This window comes from Emys orbicularis, chromosome 3, assembly GCF_028017835.1.
Source record: "Emys orbicularis isolate rEmyOrb1 chromosome 3, rEmyOrb1.hap1, whole genome shotgun sequence".
NCBI classification, from domain to species: domain Eukaryota; kingdom Metazoa; phylum Chordata; order Testudines; family Emydidae; genus Emys; species Emys orbicularis.
In genome coordinates, this window is record NC_088685.1 from 207,023,106 (window position 1) to 207,041,782 (window position 18,677).

At 41.5% G+C, this 18,677-nt stretch overlaps 1 protein-coding gene across 4 annotated transcripts in view; it reads right to left on the reverse strand.

The window, feature by feature from the left end:
- The window catches only part of PLCB4 (phospholipase C beta 4), a 131,146-nt gene that overhangs the window by 22,431 nt on the left and 90,038 nt on the right, over nt 1-18,677 (reverse strand). For all 4 annotated transcript variants that reach the window (XM_065400906.1, XM_065400905.1, XM_065400908.1 and 1 more), the window contains 2 exons: nt 18,566-18,631; nt 2,458-2,573 (listed from right to left, as the gene is read on the reverse strand). In XM_065400906.1, coding sequence (XP_065256978.1) covers nt 2,458-2,573; nt 18,566-18,631 — 182 coding nt within the window. The remainder of the gene's footprint in view (nt 1-2,457; nt 2,574-18,565; nt 18,632-18,677) is intronic.

The following is an 18,677-nucleotide window of genomic DNA, read 5'->3' on the forward strand; positions in this document are numbered from 1 at the left end:
CCGTGGAACAGAGATGGATTTAAGCATGTGCTTGAGATCCTGGCTGAATCTGGGCTCAGAGCAGCACAAATAGTGGCAGTGTCAACTTCCCCCTGCACTATCCCCTCAGTGTACCTTGATCCAGATGTGAAGGATCCACTTTTAGGAATAAGAGGGTAAACCAAAATCTGTGCGCATATAGCACATTGGCCTGTCTGTTAAAACTGGCAAGAATGCACACAGATATAATAGTTTATATGATAAGGACGTCTATCCACTAGGGATTAGAGAACAGTTCTTTTCCCTTGCACCACAGAATAGCCATCAGATGGTGGCTTTTGATCATTCATGACCTGGGATGGAGTCAAACTGGTGACAAGTAAATGGTTCTGTGTCCCAACATGACCCCCCCCCCCCCCCCCCGAGGCCATCTACTCCTTTATTTACACTTAAGACTTTTGTTTATTTTTATTTTTAAATCTTTTAGTTTTCCAAAGCACGGACCAATACTATCAGAAATCTTCAGGAGGCCCTGAGAGCAGAGAAGTGTTATGAATGCCAGTGGAAACTTGTGGTGATCTAATTTAGATACAGGCAGCAACCTAAGGGAGGTGAAACTGGGATGAGTTATCCTCGTAGTCACCCGTTCTCAGGTCATCGTAAGAGGTTTTACACAAAGGTTTTCACTGATTAATGCAGTCATGGACAGTTATTACCGCATTTAAATCTGATATCTGCCTTTGTTTATTTGCTGTTTTGCCTAGACGTAGAAGAGCGGGAAGACCAATCTCTTCTCAGACAATGTTAATACTGATTTGTAAATCCTCTGGCTCAAGGTTCTCAAAATGCAGAACAGCTGTAAGCCTTTCTCCCTGGACGGCAGATACAGTACAACTTCCATGGTGCTCCGTTTGTCACTAATGGTGCAAGGAATGAATACCCCCTCTGCCATCTTAATTATAATCCCAGTTCACAGCTGCCATCTCTTTAGCCATGTGCTGCAGTTTAGTCAATTGAAATGAGCTTCTCCTGTTTCACCAGCTCTCCTTGTAATCAGAGTGTAGCTAATACTTCAGTGATCTGTTTGCAATATTAGGATTGTTTCTGGAAGTGCTGCTCAGCCTAAGAAATATTTGGGTCCTGATAATGATTGTCCTTCCTTAGAGTAAAAACAGCTCAAGGTACACTTTGGAAAGTTCATGTAGCCTTTTCATAACTTATTGTGGAGAATTCTTGTTACCTCTTTGGCTTCAGAGACTGCTACTTCTAATAAGAGTTTTGTTTAATATCATTTCAGGCACACGTACATATTTTACAAATACTATTCATCCAAATACTATATAAAACACAGTAAAGTGTTTATGAAAGAACCCATCGCCAAAAAGGCACCTGAGCTCAATACAGCAAATAATTCTATAAGAGACTGGACCCAACAGCTCAGTTGCATACCCTCTAGCATCCGCCCAGTATTAATAATTTAATATTATTTTATTAAATTTGTTGGGGGAGGCGGAGAGGGAAATCATTCCAGGATCAGGGAAATGTTGTTACCGGGTCAGACAATACGAACAATTAATACTAACTGCTAATATAATTCTGTATTCTACTAAGAAACTCATTCCTGCTTTTCAGGGGTCACAGGTTAACTGTAAGACTAATAGTACAATATTGTTATTTAATCAAAAAGGGACTGTGGGAGTTAGACGTCAGCAACAGGGGGAAAACAGAGGAGAAGCAGCTACAAGATAAAGAGCTAGCAACTGGAGAACGGCAGGAACCTGGAAATTATAGAAATCTCTAGGTTCTCCCTATTAGGACTGCAAGAGACAAATTTTATGATTTTGTGACGAAGATATTCCAGTAACTTCAGGAGCAATTAAGAACTGCATATAGACAATGGGTCAGATCCTATGCTAGCACAAATTGAGGTAGCATCACTGCCATCATAGACGCCAATTTATAACCAGCTGGGAATCTGAAAGAATATTTACAGTTCCTGTTTTGAGAGGAACCTTTTCTCGATGACGGTAAAGCAGAACCTATTATTTGATTTGAGCTTCCTTCTACAAAGTTCAAGATTAATACACCAATTTTTTCCAAGACCAAATTGTGATCGAAGGCTGATGATGTTATTCACGGAGGTTCTGAGCCTGCTCTCACTGAAACCAATGGTAAAACTCCCATTGGTCTCAATGAGAGCAAGGGCAGGCCCATGGAGACTGAACATTTGATCTGATTAATTTGTTTTAGTGTCACATGCAGAGAAAATAGAGGACTCCAGTAAGGCAAAGCAAGTACAACACTTAGGGCCCAATCCTTAAATCCTCATGCAGATTAAACTTATATTGACTGAGGAGGGCCGGGTCGGGCTGCTGTAAGTTAAATATAAATTACTTTTCTAGTAATATTTTGTTCCAGACAGTAAAAGCATAAAAATCTGTTTTGATTCTTATAAAACATTTAAAAATAATATCTTACCCCTTCTTCTTGATTGCCTTCTCTAACATTTTCTCATAAGATAACTTTTCTTTATCATACTGTGCCACTATTTTGTCAACTTGTGTGCAGTGCAACTTCTGCATAGCGCTGTGCTCCTGGAAAACAGTAGGACCTTACAATTAGGTTGCTGGACTTTTATTGTTTCATTTTCTTATAGTGGATAATATCAGTGTATGAACAAATATGTCTGGCACTGTATTTAATCCCTTTTAGCTGTCTGGTACCAAGGGGTCCAGATCTCCCACAGTAAATATAAAGCCTTTCTCCTCAGTGCACGTTGTAGGAAAATCTGTTGTGGCACAGTGCTAATATCTTGAAAATATGGTATACAGCTACCATAAACCAAATAACTTTATGGAAAAAATGCCAACAGGTAATATCTATAACTATCTATAACTGCTCATATCTATATCTATAACTATATCTTTTTGGAATAAATGATCACTTAAATGCAGTGCAGTAATAAGATTTATGAACTCAGATTGGATATCATATAAAGATTCTGGAACCCCGGGGAACACAAAAAAATAACAGGCACCCCCTAAATATCCTAGACTGAAGTCAGATCTTCAGCTGGTGTAAATCACGTAGCTCAACTAAAGTCAATACAAATTTACACTGGCTGAGGATCTGGTCCATAAGTCTAGTGACACCGGGTATTTTGTCCTAGCAAAGGTTCATCGCGCAGAAGCTGGTTTCTTATTCCAAGTGACTTTAAGCTACGCAATAGGGCCATCCAATGATTTAGTTAGCTGCAACGGACTATTTGTGTTTTTCTTTCCGGCCTTCCCCAGGCACAAGCTAGTCATAAAGGGCCCGATTCTGATCTATATCGCATCAGTGTAATTCCACTGATTTCACTGGAGTTACACCTGATTTACACTAGTGTAAAGGGGGAAACAATTTTCCGCATGGGAATAAAAGGTTAATTATGTACGCACATATTACATACACAGGTCCACCTCTTTATAAAAACCTCTCTGTTTCAGAAGTAATACTCCTCACTTAATGCTTGTGTGTCCTGGTTCTGCACTCGACTGAAACTCATAAGCCATTGTAGTGACCCTTCCTTATGAAACATGCTCATTATTCTTCAGATATCTGGCTGCCAGTGATGGTATGAAAATATTGAGCATACACTGCAATGAGGAATTTTGTTGTTTTAATTATTTTATTAACATACTGTAGCCCTAGATTTTATCTGGTCTTGACAAAATGGTCTCGTATTAACTGTTATGGTTTGGTTTACTGTGGGAAATGTAAGCAGATCACATTTTACATTAAAAAATGACCAGGATTTTTTTGGTCTGTTTTCATTTAGTTTCACTACACATTCTGAATTGACACTACTGCTCTATACCATAGGCTTCGTTGCTACTATTTCACATATATCAAAGCAACCGACTCATCCGTGTAGTTCCTTTTAAAAATACCAACGAAAGAATTTCACCTCCACTTTAACAAATGCTGCAACGCTTTTAAAAACTAGCATTAGAATGTAAACCTGAATTCCAGCATCTGCTATCCACCCCTCTGGGCAATAACATAGACAGCTCCTGCAATTTCTATTCAGAAGGAGGCTCTGAGCTCTCTGTTCTGCAGAGAATCAAAGGGAAAAAATGGACCCCATCAGCATCAGAAAGATGTCAGCTTCAGCAGGGAATATACAGGCTGATTAGCAATCTAAGAGAAGCTGCAGGCAGTGAAAAGGATGAAGCAGGTCTGACGGCACTAGACAGCCACAGGTGAATTGCCTGATATATTTAATTACTAAAGCGACACACTCTTCCCCAGATAAACGGAACAGTACAATTCTTGATATAAAAGACTAAGCATAATTATCTGAAATTAAATGCCATCTGTACACTTGTCCGGCACTTCTGCATGAACTGGGAAAAGGAGACAATATTCTGTGCTGGAATCCTGCTTTATTTAGGGACCATACAGAACTTCCCTATCACAACCTAATTTTATTCTTTTCTGAATACTCATCTTTATCCAAGATATTGTATTCCCTGAAATGTTGTATTCAACAGAAAGCTATTTCGGATAGATAACCAACTGGGCTGTATTTTCTTTGTGGCCACATGCTCATCACAAATTGTTTCATGAAACAGCCATTTAGTTTGAATGCACATAAACAATTGCAGCTAAAAAGGAAGAAAATATGAAGCTTTGTGTACTGGGAAATGTAATGTCTGCCTGTGCTATCCAAGTAGTTGGGTGATGCTGAGCTAGCAGACCAGAGACAGCAAGAGATCACTGGAGAGAAGTCGGACGACATTGGAGAGGAGTGAAGCCAGCTGATTGATGGGGGATAACTCTGTCTGGTTTGCTGTTCATGTTGGTGCTGGCTGTTTCTAAGGGTAGCAGCGCAGCCCTCAGTTGTTTATTAGAGCATTTGAAGCCCTTTGAGCATGTTCCATTTTTCTTAATTCTCTTTTGTGATGCATGTGTGCACATGGTCTCCTCCTCCTGCACTTCATTCACCCTTTCATCCCCCTCCTTCATCTGCCACCTCTGGCTATCTTCTGAGCTTTCCTCAGCTCCTGCTGCGACCTGAGAATTAACTATTCATTTCTCCTCTCATCCCCTTCTTTCTTCACAAGGTTGTTGATGAACTCTCAAGTTTTGCCTTTCTGACTTCCTTGACAAAGCACTGATGACGTAAAGTAGCTTTAAGCAGAAAAAAAACATAGTCCACATGAGCAAGTTCCTCCTTGTGATTTGGGGATGTTTGTGGGGAAGGAGGAAGCAGAAAAAATAAAGATTGTAGGTTGGAAAATGTTACGACGTATCTGTCCAACTGTGCTTTTGTGGGACATAACTTACTGGCATCCATTGTGTCAAATGTTCTTGAATTTTCTGAATCACGATATGAAATGACTGCACTTTATTTAAAGTGGCAATATTTCACCCAAGCTCCATTGCTCTGATTAGCTGCCGGGTCCACTACGGGATGAGCCTCATGGTAAGAACCTTTTTTAATGCCCAGTTCCTCTTTTAACTTTGATTTCTGCCACTTAGCACAATGGTATGCACTGAATTTGTTAACACTAACTTGGAGAACAGAGCCATTGCAAGTAGAGGTGCAGCTCTGGGAGATTCCCTCTGTGAATATTTCTTCTTATCTTCAGAAGGGCATTTCTGAGCCTGAAGCCACCTTCATAAATTGGGAATGTAAAAAACTGATAATCAAGCCTGATACACACATGTAATAGCCACGACAGTGAATTTTTATGGGATATGTGGAAAAATAGCCCTTCTGCTTTATTTAGCAATACCCAGGCTCTGAGTTAAATGCATCTTTAATCTGCATCTCCAAAAAAACTACAGAGGAACATTCTGAAGAATAAACTTAATGCAGCACAGTAGCTTGTACCATGGTCTTTCATCCCTAGAATGCTTCGCCTCACCAGGATCATCATCATCTTTCCTTGCCTCCACTTTTGACCCTTAGTCTTTGAGTTCACTCACACCTGGTTCCTCAAAGCAACTTGTCCTCTTCTCACAACTGGATGAGAGTTGAGAGCTCTCCAATAACCACATAGGTACAGCCAGAAATTTTGACCCCCAATGTAAGCCCAATTTTTCTGGGTAGGTCTGCCTTTCTAACCTGGAGTCACAAAATCATCATTTGATAATAGTTCCTCAAACTTCTGACATGGCTTGGCACTTCTCAATTTGTGAGTTTTGTCTGGTGCCTTCCTGTACATTGATTGACTGCAGAGAATGCAACATAGCTCTGCAGGGCCTGACAAATTCACTCCAGATTGCAATCAAAAGTTGTTATGTTGGACTCTGCCCAAACGACTGATGATCCATCTCAGATGGTGAACATGAATGTTCAGTGATCCAAGAGAAGCAGAGGCTGACAATCAGGTATATACCATGGCTACAGCCAGGCTATGGATACACCAGCATGGCTCTTTTCTGTTACGTATATAGACGTAGAAATCATTGCTCTACCAGCTACATAGCGTAAAGTACAGAGAATGTTGGGAGACAAAGCACTACACCTAAGGTATCGCACACTATAGGACTGCCGGTCACAAGGAGAACTGGGAGGAAGGACGACTAGCTAAAATGGCTTAGCTGACACAGGTCTGATTTGCTGTCTGTGTACACTAGAGATAACTGTTACAGCCACAACTGTTGTCAAGACTAGGGTCCCAAGAAAAACCCCAAGTCAGTTTTACAGCATATTTCAAACACTGCTCATAAACGTAACGTGTACGGAGGCAAAGTTTCAAGTGGAAATATGTTCTAGACTGGTTGATGGTACATTTGTCAACACTCGATGCAGGTATAGCATAAATCTCTGGTTCAGGATTTTCTGAATCCTCTGTCATTTTAATTTCACTCTTTTCTTTTAGACACAAAGATACTAAAAAATTACATATTGCCGATCAAACTCCAAATAATAGCCAATAATACAGTTAAAATATGGCTTTCAGCGGCAAAAGGATTTTACCAGCTACTTTGCCTGTCAACGTAAGCCACATGGTAAATACCACTTGCAACTATTTGAAAGTTTAAGGTAAATTTAATTCATTTTTAGTATTAATATACCTGTGGGTAGTGGTTAAGGCCCAGTCAGCAAGCTACTAAAGCATGTGAAGCCTGTGGGATTACTTATGTGCTTAAATTAGTTGTGTGTTTTAGTACCTCGCTGGATCAAGGCTTAAACTTTTCTGGACCGAGAACATATCTTCCTATATGTGTGTAGAGTACAGTGCCTAGCACATTTGGGGCACTAATGTTAATATAAATAATAAAAATAGTTAATTCTATATTTAAATAATTCACAGGCAGTGCCCCAGTTGCTGATATTCTGTAACCAAGATTTTACAATTGCTCAAATTCCATTAATTATGATTCACGTTTCTATTTGAAGCTCCTATAGCAGGTTACATAAGAAATACATATTTTGGAGTTGTTATATTTTAGATTCTTTTTAAACATCTCCTATACATCTCTGTCTGTAAAATAAATCAGCCCCAGACTTTTAAGCAGTATTTGAAAATAACAATTTGATCCGCGTTTATTTTGAATACCCAGCAGAAGTGTATTATTATGTACAACTCATCAGTGATGAATGTCACCCAGTGGGGATACCATAGCAATTCACTCTACATTACATACAATTTTAATCAAAAGCCTTATAATCGCTCAACTACTCCTACTCATTTCATAGTAGTGTCAGTTGCTTTATATCCCAGCTGCAATTCACTTATATTATTTTTCAGTAAAAGTTAATATCAAGAACATAAAAAATGATTACACTGCATTATGAAACAATAAAAGTGTTTCTCTTTAAGCCATTCCAGTTTCTATATTACGATGTCTGGAACAAACCTGCACAAATCCCATTATTTTTAGCAATGGAGATTTCAGGAAGATTCTACCACATTTTTGTGGCTTTTTATGATCTTGGATCCCTGTTAGCATGTTTTATGATTTAAAAAAAACCCACCTTACAGTGCATAATCATAGGTTCATGCACACACATTTATATGCAATACATATTGTGTGCTGCCAATTTCTGCATGGAAACCGGAGAGGCAAATGAAAAATTTCACCATTACCACACCAAAATTCCTTCCTGGGAACCAACAGGGAACTTATAAGTAACCAGCTGAGCAGCACAGTCTTTCGGCATTTCAGTATTACAATGAGTCAGACTCATCAGTATTTTTATTTCAAATATGCAGGAGCAGCTGCTCCACACTATGACTTTTGTGCAGCCTGTAGCTTATAATGCACATGTAACTCCACTGTAGACAAATGGACTTGTGCCTACCTACACTGGGGTAAATCTGGTGCTCTATAGTCTAGAGCATTCAGTCCAAAGTCTTTCCAAAGGAAGTTTTTTAAAAAGGAAGTTATTGAAAATGAATCTGGATATGTTTATTTAGGGGGAAATTCAACACAGGTCAGAGTACCCTTATCAGTAGCCCCACTAGGAGAGGTGGGGGGAAGCAGTCTGCTATGGAGGAGCTTCTACAGCAGCTCTAGAAAGGGGCTGAGGGATTTGCATTTGGATTCATGACAGTTCAAAACCTGAGGACACCACAGAGCTGCTTCACCTTGTCCCATCCCACACAGCAGATCCATGCTAGTTTCACTGCATTTAGGGCCATACTCTAGCCAGAGAATTTGGCCCACGGTGAGCTGGTGACATGAATATACAACAATGTCATACCTCGAGGATTATGCAGAAAGAGAAGCAGGATACTGAGGGAGAATAATCTCATACACTCCACTCTATTAACAGCGGGCAAAACACATAATTACTGATATATAAAATTTCTTGGCACATTCAGTGGTTACTGTGACACTGGCAGACCAGGTGCCAGCTGATACCAAAGCCCCAGGCCAATTCACCTGTCTATTAGTATAGATCAAACTGATTGTTAAATGTATAAGAATGTATTTGGTGTTTAAACTTCATGAAAACGAACGGGATGTTACATGCAGTGTTTTCACATATCTGTATCCTGTTATACTGTGCTAGCAAACATTTACATTGTATATATCCCTGTAACTAAATAACCCATTAACCGAGATGCGTAATGCAAACTTCAGCAGGATACTACTAATTCTTGTGCATTTGAAGGCCAATGGCCAGTGTGATGATCAGAAGTTGAAGACTCTAAATGGATTCCCCTGTCTCTCCATCAAACAAAGGCAGAGCCTGTATGGGTGGTGACTCTGTCAGTGAGTTTTCTGTGAGAAAAAGCTATACGTATGGATTCAGGGAAATATCCTGCATCTCTGGACTGTTTGGATTCTAACAGGGAAGACGGAAATCCCCAGAGTTATTCTGGGTAGCCCTGAGAGAGACTGGCAGATTACTACATCTCTACCACCATTTGGAATTATAGACTGACTCACCTGTACATGTGTTTTACCTGCTTTAACCTTTCTATAACTCGTTTCTTTTTCTTAGGCCATGTCTACACTACCACTTATGTTGGCAAAACTTACGTTGCTCCGAGGTGCGAAAAAAATCCACCCCCCCCCCAAGCGACGCAAGTTTCGCTGGCATCAGTGGCAGAGGGCACAGCGCTATGTTGGCAGGAGAGCCTCTCCCGCCGACAGAGCCACCGCCGCTTGTTGGAGGTGGTTTAGTTATGTCGACAGGAGCGCTCTCTCCTGTACTATAGAGCTGCTACGTGAGAGGTCTTGCAGCGGTGCGGCTGCATCAGTACATCTGTGCTGCTGTAAGCGCTCTAGTAGACATAGCCTTAGCCAACAAACCTAGAGTTAGTTTACTATAGAACTGGTCTTTGATGAGAGATCTAGGATGCTACTCGACCTGGGTGAGTGACTGGTCTCTTGGGACTGGGAGCAACCTGGAATATGTGTGACTTTTGGTGTAAGTGACCATTTATCACATAGTCCAGCTTGTCTGGGTGGCCAGATAGACTGGAGTGTCTATGGGGACAGTCTGGGACTCCATTATAAGATTACTGAAGTACTTTGGGAGTTCACATTTGGTACTGGGTGGTGAAATCGAATGATACAACATACCATCAGTTGGGGGGGGGGGGGCGGGACAGGACTGCCATGCTTTTGACAATCTGCCCCGAGGTAGGCACTCGCAGTCGTGAGCCACTCCAGACAGTGTGACAGTTGCACTTAAACACACCTTTCTTCTGTTTGACAGAGTCAATGGCTTTGAAAGAGATTCCCTATACTTAAAGGAATACAGCTAAAACTGGAATCTCTCTTCACATAGAAGGAACTTTTTATATGTGACCACTTTGTGACACTGCACCCCATATTCTTCACAGGGATATGATGATGACATGGTTATAGAATAATTATAATGTATTTTATGCAAGATAAATCATGTGAGGTGTCAATGGAAAAAAGTTATGATTTGCTGAATATGATTATCCTATTTGTCTGCATGTATCATTTTTGTATCTGAAGGTATGACTATTGATTATGTATCTGTATTTCAAATGTAGTTACACCTGGTTAATGCCCACTCGACAAGATGCTTTAAGTCTAGATAGTGGGTGGGGAAGAGCCTATTCAGGGCAATGGGTCATTAGAAAAAAACAACCGGCCTTGAGACAAGTTTATCTCCCACCTGGTGATGAACCTTCCTGAGAACACTCCAAACAGCCTGTGATTAACGGCTGCTATGACTCTACATGGACATGTGATCAGACCACACGATGCTGGACTCCATCTTGGGATGTCAGTATTTTTCCACAGACTGGTCTGGAAACCAAGCATTGAAACAAAGGGTTCCACCATATGCTAAAGCTCTATAAGGCAGGGAGTGACATCATCTGGTGTTCTTCACTCCCCACACAATAAGACTCCTGAAAACACCTGAAGAACAAAGACTGAAGTGGGGGAAGTGCTGGACCCAGGCTAAAGGGATTTCTAGCCTATGCATGAAACACCTGGGGATTCCAAGCTGTAAAATGCAGCTGGCCCCTTAAGAATCTGCAGCCTGCTTGTCTCATCGCTTAGGGTGAGAATCTGCTAATTCATATCCAATCTATTTAGTATATTAAGCTTAGTTTGCATATTTTATTTATCTAGCTGCAGGGGTGTTGCTATTAGGTGACTCTACTGGCTTAATCCCTTGTGTAGGAGCTGTGTGTGTGCACCCTGCCCTGCCTTCAGGCTCCCCTGAGCACATTCCATGAGCACAGATCATTTGCTTAGGGACCAGAATTTAACCTGTTATGTATTAATTACAAGGTACAAAACAATTATCTCCATTGAAAGCTCCACAGCCACCACTGTGCAGTACCATGGTGTCTCCCATTCCAAGAGACTATGCTTACTGCATATGCCTCAGGCAGTGAATGTTCAGTTTCTGATGCTGCTCAGTGTAACTGTTCTAGTCTGTTTTAAAAATCAAATAATTTCTGCAATCTGCAAAAGTCATAGGCTAATTTATTTAAAACTCACCAACGGTACAGCTAAACATAGCTAAGACTCAGGAGCAAGTTGTTCCTAGTATGAAAGTCCTTTTTGAAAGGCTGATAATTACAAAAAGTTACTGAGGTTTTTCAGATTCAGTGAAATGCCAAACAAATATGAACATTACAGTATAGGAGGGTGACAGCTCACTAGGTGGGTGTCATTACAAAAATATTCAGTCTTATCTACTGGCAGCAGCTTTATAAAAACCCCTGCACGTTGCATCTCTCGGTTTATAGTACACCCACGTTAGAGAAAAAAATAATATAAACGCCTTAGAACCAAAATATCTTTGTGGCTTGCTGAATTTCTGAAGATCTTTCCACTGTCCCAGCCACACAGGATAAAGAACAAGATGCAGAGGACAGGAGGCTGCACCTTTATTCACCTCACTTATCTGTGAATACCTAGCAAATAAGGCTTCAGTCACCGTGTTTCTCTTAGTGGTTTCCACCTACTTGGGAGGTCCTGCCATCAGCATCTCCATTCCCAACCTGGTCATAGCTGCACAGGGACCCCACCACCCTCCCCTTGTGTGAAAGTTATGAGGGTCTGGAAAAGATGTGTGGGTGGTACACCAGATGGTAGGAGCCCAGGCCCCCTTTCCCAGTTGCCTTAGGGGATGCCTTCCCCTAAATCCACTTCCAACAACGGCTTATCAGGACCCCCTATGGAATGAGTGCACAGGACACCTGCTACCTACCAAGTTGCAACATCTTGATCTATCCTGCTTACCTACCTCACTGGACCCTGACTTGCTGTGAGGAAGATGACAAAACTCACCCTGCCTCGGCCAATCTGGCAGTGAGAGGAAAATTCCTTCCCAGCCTCAAAAGAGAAAAAAAAAGGCAGCAAGCACACTGCTTACAGCTGATCATTAAAAACCCGGTCCTACTCTGATCCCATGGGTGAAAGAGGGGGTGCTGCTGGTGACTCCTGAGAGAGTGCAAGCTCTTTCTGGAATGCACAGGGTATACACATCCTCCCTTCTCCCAGTGCTCCCTCTGCCTGGTCTGGCCACTTCCTGTCCCCGACCAATGAGGTAAGTTCTCCTTTCCCTATCCTTGTAAGCCAAACGCAGGAGAGATCCTTAAAGGAGCCTCATCCCCTTTCCTTCCCGCCTGCCAGAAAAAGACCCACTGCATTGGGTTGTGGTGAGCACTTTATAGACGTGCTATAACTGAAATAAAGTCAATATTTACATAAAGTATAAGCAGCAGCAAATCCACACATGTGCCATGACTGGCCCACTCTTGCAACCAGTTGGTAAATTATTTTAAGAACGGCAGAATTACAGCACAGGAGGACAATGATGAAATTTGGCTTCCGTTAGGCATTCAGCTGCAGTCCAGACACAATCATGCTGCCATCTGCACATGCATGCAGATCCCAATGACTGTGTTCAACTAATGGGATTATCAAGCCCCTCAATGTGGACTTCTAAAAGAATACATTTTTTCCAAACATCTTTTTGAAGCAAAGTAGTTGGGGGGCAGCTCCACCTTCTCTTCACAGTTCCTGTGACATGGTCAGTTTGATCACTCCCCACTCCACCTCCTCAAGGATCCGTTTTGGTATTGGTCCAGCATGGGACCAACAACGTGCACTGCCATATGATGGAATGTTGCTGCTACTGCTAAGGGTAAATGTAACTTGTGATTCTTTTTTTCCTAAAAAATGATGTTTATTTCTCATGCCATCATGAGGATGGGGACTAGAGACTGAACTAGATGACCTCTCGAGGTCCCTTCCAGTACTAGGATTGTATGCTGCACGAGTGGGTTCACTTTCAGTTTCTTTGCCTTTGTTGAAAAATCATGCGCCACATTTTTATAACTGAGCAAAAAAGCCAAGCTACATTGCTACACTGACATGTCTGATCCTCACCTTTGTATGGCACCATGCCATGTAAGATTAGTTCTCAATGTAAACAAATGGACTGCCATTTTGATCACACCTTTCTAAGATAAGTCCAACCTTCCCAGAGATGCATACGCCCCTTAGAGACTTAGAGGAAAGGCATGCACACACTGAAACCATTATTACCAGTGCAACGGAACGCCCTCTCTTCCATATTGGAAAGGCAGGGGGAATATTAAAGAGTTGGTGGAGAGTCATACAGGAGGACACATGATGGGCAAGAAGAAGGTTAGATGCTGCAACCTTAGAAAAAGGCCATATGGAAAAACAAGCTGTTATGAGCTCAAGTCACTGGCTCATCAGTCTTCTGAGTAACACACTGAAAACCTTGACAATGAATTCTGCTGTAAAATGGAAGACGATTTTAATGTGCCTAGCAAATGCAACGACAAGAGATGAAGCCTCTGCTTAGATTTTCAAATTAGCGATCTTACTTGAGATAAGGTTTTAAAAAATAATATTTATGCCTCTGTCACCAAAATATGGTGGTTTAAAATAAAAATAAAAAGAATCACGGAACCCCTAAAAATAGCTAATTGCTCTCCCAGCAAACTTCAATATTTTCCTCTCTTTCTTTTTTATATTCCTTCCTTAGTACCTAATCTGGCTATTATGTAAGGGCTTCAGAGGAACAGAATGTTGCTGAACCTAGGCAGTTCATCTGAGCAGGACTGGGGCAGGATGCACCGAGCCCAGGCAGGGGTTCCATACCTCATGCACATCGCAAAGCACAGCACAGTGGCTCTCTACCCTTTAGCACAAGGGTCTTTTAGGAGAGAAGCTAGGTGTGCAGCCACAATTATGCAGATTTACCAGCCAGCCCTCTGGGGGGGCAGCAGTAATGCCCTGCAGAGGATAAGCTTTCTTGTCTCCTGCCCAACCTGTGCAGAATCCCAAAGTCTGGAGAATCCCCCAACTCAACACCCAACATCCAGTCGGTTTAGTGAGGCCGTGTGGTAGGTAGAGGATTTGGTTCAAAACCTGAGAGTCAGAGCTAAGAACTACCCAAGGGAATTCCAGTGGCACAGCTTTTTCTGAGGTGGAAAAGAAAAGTGTACTTATTCTGAGGTGTACTTACCTGTACAGTAACTGGAGTTCTTCGAGATGTGTGGTCCCTACCTGTACTCTGCTTGAGGTGTGCTCCACACACCTGAGACAGGGAGTCTTTTGCTAGCACTGTCCGCTGGTCTGTGCCTGCACCATTCTTCTCCGGCTCTGAACAGAGGGCATAAAAGAAGGTACAGACCGACTGCGTCTCCGGTTACCCTTCTACCACAGATAGCCCTAGGCTAAGGCTCTGCAGCAGAGGGGAAGGAGGGAAGGTAGTGGAATAGAGATAGTGTAAGACAGCAATAATCGCTGAGAAATTCTGGGGGATGGGTGAAGTCCCTGAGCGCGTGTAAAGGGCAAACATAGTATCTATCATTAAAAAGGGGAACAAAGAGGACCATGGGAATTATAGACCAGTCAGCCTAACTCGAACAGGTTCTGTCTCAGACCCCAGGAGGTAGCAAGAAAATGGAGAGGTTGTTGGTCCAGGACACCCCTTAAGTCCTTGGGTTTGGAGTATGAGGATAATGGTGCAGGCACAAACTAATGGACATTTCTAGCAATCATGTTCTGGTCTCAGGCACATGGAGTGCACACGCACCTCAAGTAGTATACACATAGGGACCATCACTCAGAGAACCCTACTTAAATAAAAATGCTAGCCGTATTGGAAAGTCCCTTTGCAGACTGACTCTGAAACAAAAAAAGTATGGCCTGCCACCACAACCGATGTGAAGTACTGAAGTTGTCTTCCCTCCAATATTTATTCACCGTATGTTTTCCTGCTTTAATTTCTAGTTGCTCCTCTACTGCTCTGTAGCCTCTTTCACTTGATCATGAAGAGGTATTTAAAAGCAATATCATGTCTTTGCAGAGCTTTGCATATACAACTTCCCATTTGTATTGCTTATAATCCTCTGAATAAAATCTCTCCTTTTCCCCACGCCCAGACTTCACAAAATTCCATGTTTATTGGCAAAGCTGGTAATCTGACATTAAGGTAAGATGGGAAGTTCTAATTTTATCAAGGGGTATAAAATGACTGCTTACTAATTCTGAGGCTACTCAGCAGGTATGCTTCTGCCATTAAAATGAGCTCTCCACCTATCCTACTTAGTATACAAATCTCATTTTATACATCAAATGCATATTTGACTATTTTCAACTGTCCACACATTTTATATGAAAAATAAATGGGTCTGTTCTCTTTAAAAAAAAAGATTTTACAGATTTTGTATAGCCTTCTAAGGTTATCATGCTTTTTTCTTTTCTCCCATCTGGTGTTTCCGCCTCTTTTTAACAGGAGCATGTGAAAGGTTTCCACCCCTGACATCTTTCTGATCCTGTGTGACTCCTACATACTCCCACTAACACATTTTCTCTAGCATACTCCCACATTTACACAGCATGGCTTCAATCAGCCATTTATTAGCTCATGCACACAAACGGTGTCTTCACTTCTGCATGTTATTTGCTGAAGTATTTTTACCTTTGTCTTTAGAAATACTTAGGCCGATCAGCATTTACACTTAAAAGAAAATAAAAGCAGGGAACATCGCTGTTCGTATAAAAGACACATGAATGCTGTGTGAGAGACACACCTGATGAATACTTGTTAAAGGTACACTGCTCAATCTTTTTCCTGTCAGGTCCCCTGAAGCTGAATCAGTCAGCTTTGCTGGTACTCTCCCATGATGCGAAGTCAAAGTTTCCATGGAATGCCTCTGGATGGAAATGGCACACAGGGACTCAGGGGAACATTTTCAGAAGTGCTTACGTAACCTGGATAACTAAGCCTCCTTTCCAAATGGGATTTATGCACTTAGGAGACGAGATGCATTGAAAGTCATTGGGCCCATAGATCATGGAGGCACTTTTGAAAGTTTTACCATCCAGGCTTCTTTCCATTTTTTAATTTTCTAGTTTTCCAAAATGCAGCTAAATGAAGAAAGTAGAAAGACTAACATTACCGTGAACCCAATCCTTGCCTCAGCCACCAACGGCTCTCTCTCACTATACCTCACCATGGCTGATCACCAGCCCAGAAGTGACACTAACAATTGCTCCCTAGTTTAGCTGAGCCGCTGTAACCAATTTTGGGAACCCTAGGATAGCCAGTGTAATCACAGCTGACACTTTCTGAGTAGGGATAGATGACACGGGGCTGAAAAGGCCAGTGGTGTGACTAACTTAGGGTGTTCCCAATGTATCCCCATGTTTCATCAGCTGAATTGATGTTAGGATGATGGGAAATTTTTCAGATTTTTTCCCTGGTGTAGACCAGGCGTTAGAAAGAGAAGGGGAGTAGCCGTCCGAGTACAGAACTGAGAATCAGGAACACGGCTGGCTTTAGAACTTTTGGTCAGGCCTGCAGAAGAGTGTATTTTTTCCTAGCCCCATGTTTTCAACATAACCTATGCCACTATCACATCATCATATCAGCCTAAGGGGTTTGGGGACAGTTAGCTGCACGATCCTTTGTGGTACCTTCCACAAACTTAATGGACTCATTTTACATGGAAAGTGGCATGCAGAGGAGGGGGGATGGTTAGGTAGTAAGCCTTCTACTGCCAAAATGGAGCCTCGCTGCATATTCTTGCAAAGTCAGCAATTAGTTTATATCAGTTTATGTTTGCAAGGCCATCTTTGTAAGGAAAAGGGATAGAAAACCTTTTGTAAAACAAAAAGGTAAGAATCTCCTTTACATTACTTATTCCTCCAAATTTGGGGGACCCATGGTCAGGAGCATCCAAGGATCTGGCAGTAATTCTTGGATTCAGTGGGTCTAACAATGCAGAGTTGCATGGCTCTCTTCCTTCCTTCCAGCTGCTACAATGTGTTATAAGACCGCTAAAATACATCAAATGATTTCCTAATATTACTTTTCTGTGCAAACAATAACTGCAATTGTCACAGAGATAATGTGTAATCCCAAATGGGGGAGGAGATAGCACAATGGATTGCAAAGGGACTGGATGGGTCCAAGAGACACTCACTCTACTAAGGTGAGGGGTCCTCACTACCAAAGAGTTTAGGAACATATGATCTATTCTAGATGTTTCAGGTACTTCAAGGGTGCCCATCACCTTAGTACAGAAGTACTAATTTTAGCTCTTAAAACGGACTCTCTTGTGACTTTGGATATTCAAAACTTCAGTTTCTGTAAAAGAATAACATTTATTTCCCTCTTTCATGGAGGGCTAGGGGCCTTCAGATTTAATTACTTAATTTTAATACAATGCTTTGAAGATGAAAAGCCTTATATTAAAAGTCCTTAGTATTATTATTAGTTCCCTGACCATTACCAGTCCAGCCACCACCGACAGTCGTGAAGGTAAACATAAGGACTTTTCTTGTAGTAGATGCTGCTGCAGGTTCTGATGAACCTTCTGACACTAAAAATGACCAGCCACATATATCAATCCAAGCGTGAAAATGAGTCCTCTGCATAGGAATCCAAGGATATCAAAGAACACTTAGTAACAAGGAAATGACTGACTATAAAGTCAAGCGGTGCTTTCATATGCCACCAGAATGGGACCAAATTCAGAACCTCAGTACTTTCTTCTCTTGTTATGTTTCCTTTGATACCAGGAGTGATTAGGGACCCACTACGAGCAGGAGGGAATTGAGTATGCTGTGGAGCATAGTGGCAGGGGACCAATACTTTGGACACTACTGCCAATAATATCAAGCAAAAGGTGGCTACCCACGAAGAGGGGATCTAATTTTTCAACTACTCTCCCCACCTACACTTTCTCTCCATGCTGTTCCTACACTGTCTGTCTTTGATACAGCATATTCCACCTAGCTGATTCTCAACGTTCTCAGCAAGACTTAGAAACAATCATTTAAGAGGCTAGCAGAAACCATTACCTAGTAAAGGTGGTCTTTTGCTCTTTATACAAGTCAAACAAAACTGTACTGGAAGCTGAGGGGATATTTAAAAGTGCTCAAGGGAAAAACTGCCTATTGGAGGGTGTCCTTAGTGTAGGCTAAAATAAACATGTATTTCTTGCTAATCTAATTTACTTATCCCTAGTTTTTCCATTGACTACCATTAAAATCTGTGCATGCTTACAAACTTCGTGACTTTTTTAAAGTGAGTGAACTTGCTGGCTAAATGCGTTTCCCCAAACTCTTAGAGCTCTAATGATCATACCTTGGCATGCTTCTTCTTTAAAGCATTCAGCTCTTTCTGTTGTTTCTTTAAATACTTTATGTATGCCTACAAAAAAGGAACTTGGATCAATTTTCCTGTAGTCATAATGGTT